The 12,529-nt window shown below is 37.1% G+C and overlaps 1 protein-coding gene across 1 annotated transcript; it reads right to left on the bottom strand.

Annotated features, from left to right (window-relative positions):
- Positions 1 to 8,408: 8,408 nt before the first annotated feature.
- On the bottom strand, positions 8,409 to 11,975 carry LOC140138895 (mitogen-activated protein kinase kinase kinase 20-like). The gene is made up of 3 exons (XM_072160680.1): positions 11,732 to 11,975; positions 10,028 to 10,828; positions 8,409 to 9,002 (listed from the first exon to the last, which is right to left on the bottom strand). Exons 2-3 carry the CDS (start codon positions 10,799 to 10,801, stop codon positions 8,409 to 8,411), a joined length of 1,368 nt encoding a protein of 455 aa, XP_072016781.1. The 5' UTR covers positions 10,802 to 10,828; positions 11,732 to 11,975.
- Between the last annotated feature and the right edge of the window lie 554 nt (positions 11,976 to 12,529).

Here is a 12,529-nt window from a genome sequence, read left to right as displayed (position 1 = left end):
TTTGTCTTTACTGCTTTTTACCCATGCTTATTATTAAAATCAAAAAATACACTGCAGTTGTTTGTTAATTCGCTATGTAAACTCAACTTACATGCACATTTTATTTTAAAATGATTTTATATTATTTCGCAATGTATAATTTACTATAAAGTAGATAGTGGCAAGCACATGATAAAGGACTGATCATTCACTACAATCTTCACTTTTAAACTGTATTTTTTGAATGTGTTGATTGTTAGTCCGAAACTCCTGCAAAGCTATGGACATGGCATCTTACCTACTCCATTCTGTAATAGTCTGCATTGTGTGTTTTCTGTTAAAGATAGCAATAATATCATCAATAACATTTTGAGTCAATTTTATCCATAAAACGATACAGGATAGGATAGATAATTACTTTGACTTCAATGTGGTCCATATAATGAAGATTTTGATTCTACAACATTATTAGATCTGTTATCAACATATCAATTATGCACTCACAGGCAACCAAACATCATGCTATGCTCAGTAGTCCACTGATATGACCTTGTTCCAGTGATCATTCCCCGCTAATTACTAATTGTTGACCATGTCATTTTTTGGATATGCTGATTGCTGAACAAGTTTATGTTTATATGTGTAGGCCTAACCTATGATAACTTTTTAATTCATAATTAATTCAAACATAACTATGGTATTACTCAATCGTTTTCGTTCGTTGAAACGGCAAAACATACTTTCTTTTCCTTGCAAATCGAATTAGCAGGCATCAAAAACATTTCCACCACAAGAAGTAAAAAAAAAATTCATACCAATAGAAGAAGACTATAATCTTAGCTAATCTTTAGTGTACACAAATCCCATCTCAGAATTAGATACCAGCCTATGGGCTGGCGAAAAGGTGGGTTTTGAGCTGATGTTTAAAAATATACACAGTGTCAGCGTATGGCAAGAGGAAGGCTATTCCAGAGTGAAGGAGCTGTTACAGAAAAGGCACTTTTGCCATAATAATCAGTAGCTACCTCGCGACTGGATGGAGGTTGGAGAAGGTATTGTGAACTAGAGCGTAGAGTGCGGGTGGGTATGTAGTCCATGCGAAGATCAGCGAGATACGCGGGTGCAAGACCATGCCGGATTTTATAGGTGATGAGCAAGAGTTTAAACACAATGCGATCCCTGATGGGAAGCCAATGAAGATCTCTCCGCACGGCGTTGATATCTTTATCTCGCTTAACACATGTTACAAGTCTAATGGCACTGTTTTGAACGCGCTGTAACTTTGCGATAGCTAATAAACTGTTATTTGCGTCTAGTCGCGAGGTAGCAAACGCATGGACGAGGCGTTCAGCTGTAGCCTGATCAATGAACTTGCGAATTCGACCAATCTTTTGCTATGGGTGCAGAGTTTGAGAGGATTGACGTAACCTTTGACAGGTCAGCATGGTTCCATCAAGACAAACCCGGGCTCTCGACCAGTACACCGGGTACTAGAAAACCACAACGTTCCTCTACCGGATAACTGGATTAACTTTCTGTCATTTGGAGAGAATAAAGCAAATCTTGGCGAGTTCCTATCTCAACAGCTCATAACAAATGCTTTATCAATTGCACTCACAACACTTGTAGTGGCTGGAGGATTTGCACATAAGTAAGATCTTTATATTCAGGATGGACACAACACCCCTAGAAGCCAACCATGAGGAGGCGGATACTCGCCTTATACTTCATTACGTTAACATATGGTTAACACAAATCGGCAAACAAATGCTGAAGCTGTGGTGGTTTAAGTACCACTGACGTACTTGTCTTGCTGGCTGCTGATTTGGACAAGGTGCCATGTACTAGGCTGTGGATGAAGGCAAAAACTCGTAAGAATCCCGAATAAATCCCCACCCACAAAATCCACCAGCAACTGCCGTCTTGCCAAGTGGAAGCAAAGCTTTGCTGCCATTTCATGCTATAAGTGGTTGTGACAGTGTATCACAGCGTGGAAGTTGTTTTAAGCACACATCCAATTGTTGACAGATCTTGGCACAGGAGATATTACCGAAGATTAAATCCATGAGGAGAAGAAGTTCATTTGCCGTCTATATAAGGTAACATATGATGTTATAAAGAAGAAGAATTCTGATAACAGATGATATAAAGGAGTGTGATACTATTCTCAAAGGGTTGTCCACAGGAGAATCATCTGATGCAGTAAGGCTTCACATAAAGCGTGCAAATTACCAGGCTTGTTTTTAGAAACAAGCAGTCACCACTTCTCCCATTCTACCGCAAGTAACAGACATACGGGATGAACATATATAGATAGAACCTTGGTTCGACAACTGATGACACTACCTCCAATTCCCATGGCATATCGCGAGAAAGTTACATTCAAACGTATCCAAGGATGTATAAGTGGCAATTGCAGCTGCAAAAAAGCTAAGCTAATGCACAGATGGTTGTGCATATGCATCTAACAGCCAACAAGATTGCAGAAACAGAAGAGACTAAAGACAATATTCAGAGCTAGGAATCACTGCACTACAAAGTGAAAGGTCAAATAGAAAGAATCAAATAGTTGCATCCTAACGAGAACAATTAGCCATAAGTAACATTACCATGACATAGAGTGCCAATGTTACCAGTTTATGAGTTATATGGAGTAAAGTATAATAGCTAAAAGGCAGCCATTTTGAAATCCTTAACATTTTTATGCACTTGGAAACCTAATTCAATATCACTGTTTTTGTTCTGAAGAAATTATAAGGGCATTTAGCCAGAGAAAGTAATGTACCCTTATGAAAATAATGACAATTTTATTTTTTGAAATACACCCCAGAAATTACCAAATGAATGGCGGCCATCTTGGAATTCTAAATGGTGGTAACCCTAACTAGTTACAACAGATAGTAGGTAATAGATAATTTGGAATCCTTGGTATCAAATACATGGGTACTTCCGTCATTTTAAAACCTTTATGTTGCCTACTATCCCAGTTATAGTAGAAAATGCAAAAACTTGATGAAAATGGCGGCCATTTTGAAATTCAACATGGCGGCAAAATCATACCAGTTAAAACTTCAGCAACAATCAATTTGGGTTCCTCTGTATCATAAACATTGGTATTCCCACCATTTTAAACCTCCTATGTTATTTAGAATTCAAGTTATTGTCAAAAATATGTTGAAATGGCGGCCATTTTGTTTTTTGAATTTTGAAGGCTAAGACTCCAGAATTGAACCGGTTAAACAGCATTTTCGAATTCAACACCCTCGAATTATCCTAAAAAACTTATTTAACCACTTTTAACACGAAATGCCTCCAGTAAGCACAAATTCTCAAATTTTGACCTGTCTATAATGCTTTTCTATGGTGTTGACCCATAATTGTCATGTCAAAAAGGGGGGGGGGCTGACATTTTTGAGATCTGTAAAGGGGGGGGCGCGAACAATTTTCACAATACAGTATGAGCAAAGCATAATAACAGAGTTTTGCTTCTACAAGCCATATATACCAGGTTAGAAGTACAGTACAGTTAAGATTTAACACGTAGTAAAGGTTTTCAATTCGGTTTTGATTCGGTTGAACATTCAGATCTTTTTGCAGCCCTAAGAAGAATAGGAGTCAATGAAACCTATGTGCTCATCATAGAGGATATCTACACAGATGCAGTAGCCACAATCCATTTGGACAATGATGTGTCAAATCATATTCACATAAAGAGGGGAGTGAGGCAAGGGGATACAATATCACCTAAAATCTTCACAGCTGCCATGGAAGAGATTTTCAAGAATTTAGACTTGGAGAAACAAGGAATAAATATAGATGGAGAATGGCTGACAGACCTTAGATTTGCAGATGATGTTGCTTTAACAACAACATCAGTCAAGGACATGGAGATTCAACTAAATACACAAAGGGAAAACAAAATTCATGACAAATTTCGAAACAAATGAGCCCATTGAAGTTGAAAATGATGTTATAGAAAAAGTAGAAAGCTACACATTTCTTGGCCAGACTGTGAAGCTGGAAGACAACACGAGAGAGGAAGTACTAATCAGAATTAAGGCTGGCTGGAGCTGTTTTGGCAGATATAAAGACATTCTGTGTGATAGAAAACTATCAATGATATTAAGGAAGAGGGTCTTCAATCAGTGTGTGCTGCCAACAATGATATACGGCTGCAAAACGAGGACAACAACTAAATACCTAGAGCAAAAACTGATAACAGCACAGCGTACAATGGAAAGAAGAATGCTGATCGAATATCACCATACGGGACAAAATCAGGAACTCGCTTATAAGAAATAAAACCAAAGTCAAGGACATTCTGGAGAAAATAAAGGAGGCAAAATAGAGATGGGCAGAACATCTAGCAAGATCAAATGATAACAGGTGGACAAAACGATTAACAGAGTGGCAACCGAGAACAGGTAGAAGGAGAAGGGGAAGACAAAAACGCAGATGGCGAGACGACATCACATCTTACATTGGAACAACCTGGGCTAGGATAGCACAAGACAGAGAACAATGGAAGCTTCATGAGGAGGGCTACAGCCGACATGGGCTGACGTAGCCAGCAAGGCAAGGCAGGCAAGGCAAGGCAAGGCAAGGCAAGGCAAGGCAAGGCAAGGCAAGGCAAGGCAAAGTGTTTCAAGGCGAAACTTGCTTTCACGGTGGTACTATTGGGCGTTAAATCCAAATCGCTAGGCAACACAGTCACGAGCGGATGTCATAACGTTTTCCTCTCAATATCACTGACTTACTGCAATCGACATTGGCATAATTGGTTCCGGGTACAGTTGAGGGTCATGCTCAATATATAATGAAATATTCTAAATTTAGATATATGGGATTTTTGATACGAGACCACTATTAAATCTGTTTATTTAAGGGGTGGGATATGAACGTTTGGACAGTATTTATTGTGGCACATTAGAGCACATCAGACATATCGAATTGCATTCTGAATACGAAGAATGTCCTTCTGATATCAAATAATTTTGATTTTTGAAATTCACAATGTAATACACATTTTATGGCAAATAATTAAAAATTGATATTTTTGATATTTAACAGTACTCGAAGTAAACTTTATAAACCTGATGATTTATACTTAAAGTGTATGTAGGTGGCCTAGGTGGGATGAAAAGCCGACGATCAATTGAAAATTTTGACCTTTCGTATTGAAGATATGGATTTTTCCCCCAAAACACCCAAAAAAAAATTAGGTCGTTTTGGCAAAAAAATCCATATCTTCAATATGAAAGGTCAAAATTTTCAATTGACCGTTGCCTTTTCCTCCCAGCTACATACACTTTAAGAATATATCATTAGATTTATAAAATTTACTTTGAGGACTGTTATATATCAAAAATTTGAAAAATATCAATTTTTTATAATTTGTCATAAAATTTTATTCGTGATTTTCAAAAAAATGAAAATTATTTGATATCAGATATACATGCTTCGTATTCAGAATGCAATTCGATACGTCTGAGGTGCTCTCATGTCCCCTAAAATACTGTCGAAACGCTCAAAACGTTCATTCTAGATCCCTTAAAGGGTATACCTAATTGTTGTCTGTAACGGATTCAATTTATAATTCCTGCTGGACCAAATGCGATTTTCACATTATTTTCAAGCTTACTTTTATTTATTCATTTATTTTTTCTTTAGTAGCCCCTTCAATGCTAATACACTGATTTCCAAGGATGCCCTGCATGCTTACCTCACCGTGTGTGTATTAATTGTCAATAACAGGATTGCGAACATTTAGCTATAGTGAAAAATGTGAACGTAAAATAAGAGAAAAAGTCGTTTTGGTGGTATTTTGTGATAATTGTTATGCTTGTCAAAATGGTCCGAAGACGTTGTGTGTTACATATTTTTGAAAATATTATGATTTGTTTGTCAGTCTGAACGTGCGATAAGCATAGGCGTAGATCCGGTGGTGGTGGTTTGTGAATCCCCCAATATTATGATATTAAAGGAGGGGTGCTCCATACAATCCCCCATCCCGTCTTTACGCCTGTATGTTGGTTTCTGACCTAATGTAAGCTCATATTTGGCTATTTTAGCTTAAAGGTAGGCCATTTTCACCAGTGTAGCTTCAATATGGCAAAATAGAGCACTCATCCAGTTATTCGCTGATTTCCAGGAAAACAACCTCGCGCGACTCCTGTCCGGAAGGAGGTTTGGCCTAACATTAACTCTAACCCTAACTACTTTCCGGGTATTGGAAATCAGTGTTTACCACCCATCCACCCCAACTACTCACTCACCATCGATGAAGTAACTTCGCAAAGGCTGGTGGGAATTACCAAAAAGGAGCTAAAAGTTGGATTCTATGACACTATGAATGGAGAACACAATGGACGCAGTAGGTCGCATGACACAAGACCGAATATCTATTTTATCCACCCGAACCACTCACTCACCGTTGATGAAGTACCTTTGCAAAGGCTACTGGTAATTACCAAAAAGGACCTCAAAGGTTGATTCCATAACACTATGAATAGAGAACACAATGGACACAGTAGGTCGCATGACAAGACCGATTATTTATTTTATTACAGACCGTATTATCACAAACATCAAAAATTACTCAATGCTCACACACCCACAAATATTCTTACGCACAAAACAATGAAAGTATTTTTCTAAAATTCAAAATGCTGATTCGTAAGGTTGCTAACAATCTCTTACAATACTGTATTCTGTAGAACCTCGATTTCGGCGATCGGCGAATATGACTAATATAGTAATAGGACAATACTGCACAAGGGTTATCTTAATAAAATGTAACTCATAGACCAATCTGGGTCATGTTATGTACTTCCTCTAACCACAGACTGCTGTGTAATTATCTTCATTCTATGTGCTCTGACTATTATCATGATTATGACAACCTGTTTTTGTGTTCACTTTAGTGAACTTTTGGGAAGTTCAAATTGTGAAGTGAAAATGACAGCTTTGTTTAATGCAGGTGTAACGTAAAGCTGAGTCTATACTCGATAGCGTTTGCATAAATGCGAATCGCTCGCATGCTTAGTATGCAAAAAAGGTGCTCAGTGTGCAAACTGCGCATCTTTTTTTGCATACTGACAATTCACTTGAACCATGTTTTGATATTCTTTATCAACTAGATGGGTTTAATATTTTTCTATCTACAAACTTGAAATATTGAAATATTTGAAAGAAAAACAACTTGTTATTTGAAACTCATTTATAAAGCATCAACATATTGATAATTGTATTAGGCAAAATTACAACAGATCAAGAAACTGTTTACATCTTCATTATTAATATTTATGAGTCCTTTTCTCAAAACAGTTTAAAAATACTGCTTTCAAGATGAATGAAAACTATAATGAATACAGCTTAACTGAGCCATCAGTAGACACCAATAATTTCTTGTCATCTTTTGTCATTGTAATACCTGTCGGACCTGATAGGTCTGGTAATGGAATGTCACACAGATAGTTACCAGATACAGAATAACATAAGATAGTGTTGGTTTTGTTGTTAGCAATAAGGATAGTGTCTTCATAACAGAAAACACCCCATGGATACCATTTAGACTCATCTACAGGATGCTTGAGAGTGCACATCACTTGTCCTGTATTGCTTACTATCTGTGGAGGTTTATTATTTTTCTGAGCTACAACAATCATCCCTTGTGATGTGACTGCAATACACCTGGGGTTAATGCCTACTTTGATACTTCCTAGATACGAAACATCTTGACTATGCTTATTAATGTACATCCCAGCAAACACAAAACGTTTTCGACATCATTCGCAAAAGGTTATAAAAGGTTGTCAGAAAACGTTTAAATGTCGGGTTATATAAATGGTATATTAAGAGTATAAAACGTTTTCATAACCTTAAGAAACATTTTTTTGATAATCTAATGCTCAGCAAACAAAAATGTTTTACAGAAAACGTTTAAATGTCGGGTTATATAAAGGGTATAAAAACGTTTTAATAACATTCCAAAAACATTCTTGAAAACTTGATACAAAACATTCTAAACAGAATGTTATTTTGGGGTTGAAAAAATATTTTGCGAAAATGTTTGCCCAAAATATTTTCAATAACGTTTTAAAAACGTTTTCATGACCTTTATATAACCCGACATTTAAATGTTATTAATAGGTTTTGAAAAAAACATTTTAAGAACATATCTGTGTTTGCTGGGTTCAAATATTTTAACATAATGTTATTTAAGTATTGACACAATATTTGGCAAAAATGTTTGCAAAAATAGTTTACATTAACATTTTTTGAAAACATTTAAAAATATTGTTGTAGTGTGTTTTTCATACAAAACGTTTTAAAACGTTATCATGACCTTTATATAACCCGACATTTTAATGTTATTAAAACGTTTTTACCTAAACCAAAAGCCAAAATATAACTTATTTAAAACGTTTTTAAAACGTTTTTGTGTTTGCTGGGATATTACTACAGTCGCCTACAAGTAAATGTCCTTCATGATCCATTGCCAGGCCATACAGAAATGGTGAACCTATTGATGCCTGTGGACATGATGACACCCAGTGACCATTGAATACACCTATTGAATCATAGCATTTGACATGTTTCCTTGTATCAGTAACAAAGTAGGTAGTACCCTGTGAATTGACAGTGATTTGGCGTGGATATGATGTTTCCCATGGTTCTAGTTCTTGAGTAGTATCCAGATTAAACTTGTACTCTCCATTGCGTGTGTAGACCTTAACTTGTGATGACTTATAGTGAGCAACAGCAACGTCGCTGTTACTAGGATTGACTGCTATGCCAAATGCACCATCCTGATGACCAAACTCCCTCTCTAGCTTCCATGGTCCGGTGATGATTTGCTGCTGTCTGATTTCCTTTGTTGTTGTTATTGTTGCTACCGTTGCTGTTGTTTCTGATGGGGCTAGCACTTCTGTTGTTGTTCCTGGTGCTAGTGTTGCTGCTGCTGTAGCTGGTGTTGCTTCTTTGGCTGCTGCTCTAACTGGGACTGCTGCTGCTGCTTTGATCTGTATAAATAGTTTGATGATTTTATGAATGGAAATTGAAATTGAATTATATGAATTGATCATTCAGTAAAGGTTAATGGTATTTTTTTGGTGTAGTCCGCTCGATCTTTTATTAATGTCGCCATTAGTTGCGCCGCCTTGCTTGAAGCAGGGATTATTGGACCAGGGCATGATTTCGGGGCAGAAGATGCGTGTGATATATGCTCGAGCTGTTGAAAGGTAAATAAAATGTATAGATTCAAAAATATCTTAGATCTTTTTTTAACTTTGGCGCTTTTTCAAGGTTGTACCCTGGCTTCGTTTCCACTTCCGAACTGGGCTATGCGGAGTCTTAAAATGTTTGCATATTCAATACGGTATGGGTTCACAAACAGTCATTCAGTCGATCAATTAAACCAAATTTTAGCAAAAGGACTTTTTAAACACCTTATGAGGTAATCAAACACGTCGGGCCATTATTCCGAAAGGGATTAAAGTTAGGGTTCAGTGTATTTTAGGTTAGGATTAGAATTAGCGATAAGGTTAGCGGCAGGGTTAAGGTTGTCATTAAGGGTTATGGTTAGTTTTCGGATAGGGTTAGAATATGGTTAGGATTCGGGGCTGAGTTATGTTTGGAGTTAGTTTTATGGTTAGGATTAGGGCTTAGGTTATCGGTTAGGTTATGGGGAGATTAGAAGAGTTAGTATGTTAGGGTTTTTGGACTAATGGCTCTTCTGACTATCGACCTGTTTTCAAAATATACTTAGGGACGCACCATTAGACTTCAAGGGGGGGGTGGAGGAAGTTGGGGTCAGGGCAAGATTTTTTTTCGCCGCCAAAGGTGGCGAAATTTATTTTTTTTCGCCGCCAAAGGCGACAAGTTTTTTTTTTTTTTCATGCATTTATACAGTTGGGTGAGGAAAGTTTTTTTTTTTTTTAGTGTTGGTAGGGAAAGTTTTGTTTTTTTGCTCATGTACTGGGGGAAGTTGTTTTTTTTTCAAAAACTTCCTCCCCACCCCCTTGAAGTCTAATGGTGCGTCCCTTACTACAGTTATCACCTCCATTATGCTAGGCCTCCTTCGCCAGTCGCCTTCCCAGCATCGCTTCATCAAGTCCTTGATTGGTTGCGGGCAGTCGTCTGGAATGGGCAGCCGTTTATTCAACTGGCAGACCTCCCATGTGACTACTTGTGATTCCTGGCCTTCAAATGGATACTTCCCTGTTCGCAATTCCCACAGTACTACTCCATATGCAAATATATCATACTTAGGGGACAGTACGTTTTGTGTTAAAAGTTCTGGAGCCATCCAGCGAAATGATGCGGTCTCAGTGGCATTGTTCATGGTTTGGTCAAGGTTCTTGGCTATCCCAAAATCACCTAGCTTCAGATTATTTTCTTTTGTTATCATGTAATTCGGCGATTTCACATCTTTGTGTATGATACACTTTTGACGAAGATATTCTAATGGTCTAGCAGCCTGCTCCGCCCAATCATAAAACTGATCATCAGACAGACGTTTACCCTTTAGTTCTTGGAGATAAGATCTAAGGGAACCTTTGTCACACAGCTCAAGAATCAACATGAAATCCATTTGTTCATCGACAACTCCAAGCAACTTCACTATATTGGGATGATCAAGACCAGACATTATATCCAACTCACGTACATCACGCTTAATCAACTTCTTGGCAGCTGTTTCTATGGGACCTAGTGATGGATGTATCCAAGTCATCTGATAGACTGAACTGAATCCCCCTTCTCCTATTTGCTTCACAAAGTTCAAGTCACTTCTCTTGATGCGGTTTATAGGAGTAGCCATTTTAGTTTAAAGTTGGTGACGTTAAAACTGTTGAAATGAAAAGAAAACAAACACAATCTATTATGTTATTATTTTTATTTTTTCCGCCGAAGTTTTGCTGATATTATTATTTGTTTGTGGAATTAACTTTTGCCCAGTAGCGGTAACATAACAATAGAGGGGGCATATATTCGGTCAGACTTACTTGGGAACTTGCGCGCGAAGGGCGAGAACGATTTTCAATTCCATATTCTTTTAGATATATAGAATAAAATAGCGGAAATTGGTTGCATTTACAATATTTTGGCCTAAAATATGATGTTTACTGGGCTAAAAAGGAAGATGCATAGTTAAATTCTTATCAATTTATCCCTGTAGAGTAAATGGGGTAATTTTGTTTAATTTGTCTTCTCTTAGGATTTGTTTGGATGCCCCCATGGAAAAGATTGGACGTGTCCCCCCCGTACCGCCACCTGTGCTTTTCCCGCTTCAAATGCCTCCCCCCCCCCTCCCCCAGAAAACATCAATTCGTCGGGTATATCACATAGTGATTTTTGGTCATTTTTGCAATTTTTGTTATATAGATCTTAAATATCGTACTCAGTGGCGTAACATCAACACAAGCTTGTTACAACTTTTTTTTTTTCAAACTCGTTTTTCTCCGAAATGCACTTTATAGTTTTTCTAACGATACGCTACTATGTGGTGAACCCGACGAATTCTGCTGGCACCAATTTTACTACACTGATATTTTGGTATCATCACCGGATAAAAAAGGTCAATGCAATGTTAATTATGTTCTTATGTATGCCATCAAGTGGGCCCAATACCTTTTAATCATTCCCAAAATTGTAGTGAACACTGCTATGGTGAATCATTTAGGTCATATTCTTAATCTAATACGTACTAATATAGTAATAATGAATATAATTTATTTAAAGTTTGACTCACCTGATATAAAACTACCTATCTACATGGCTGACACTACATGGGTAACAGGAAGTAGGTATAATCACTGGAAGATCGTGCCTTTAATGAGTACCAAATATGTGTGATTTTTGTACTCTCTGGAATCAGTACTGAATATTTGGAGCACACTCTATTAATACTGCAAAGATTTTCATATTATTTGCTGTTGTTTTACTCTAATTTACAAACAGCAAAATAAATTAAATGAATAGACTGCAACATCCAATGTGTTACTTGCAGTAATTGCAAAACTAGTGTTACCAGAATTTACACACAAAGGCCAGAGTCAACATGGGACAATTTATTGCATCCTAAAATCATATGTGCACGCTCTAAATCAAGCAAAATATTTTCGGTATTACCGAAAAAGTTTAATACTTACTGGCACAAAAGTAAACAAACTAATTGAGTAGCAAAGAAAAACAGTTACGATTGAATCTATTTAAGTACGGTAAGATTTAGCGCCTTTTATAGGTTTCAATACGAGATTAGAAACTTGCTTTCACTGTGGTACTATTGGGCGTTAAATCCCAACGCTATGCAAAAAGGGTGGATAGCATAACCGGTTTTTTCTCGAGTTCACTGATTTACTACAATTAACAGTGTTATGATAAGTATAGTTGACAATGGATGCGGGTCATGTTCAATATGTAAGAAATATTCTAAATTTAGATATATATGTATGGGATTTTTGATATGCGATCACAATTCAATCCGTTTATTCAAGTGTATCTAATTGTTACTAATTGTCTGTAACGGCCCGCACATTTATCATTGTCT

Source organism: Amphiura filiformis, chromosome 2, assembly GCF_039555335.1.
Source record: "Amphiura filiformis chromosome 2, Afil_fr2py, whole genome shotgun sequence".
NCBI classification, from domain to species: domain Eukaryota; kingdom Metazoa; phylum Echinodermata; class Ophiuroidea; order Amphilepidida; family Amphiuridae; genus Amphiura; species Amphiura filiformis.
This window is presented reverse-complemented; position numbering and strand designations above follow the sequence as displayed.

What these genes read in the sequence shown, in the direction of transcription:
- LOC140138895 (XM_072160680.1), bottom strand. Translation starts at nt 10,801, where the DNA reads ATGGCTACTCCTATAAACCGCATCAAGAGAAGTGACTTGAACTTTGTG. An exon ending in TAATGGAGGTGATAACTGTA is followed by an intron (nt 9,003 to 10,027) that starts GTAAGGGACGCA and finishes CTATTTATACAG; the next exon opens with ATCAAAGCAGCAGCAGCAGT.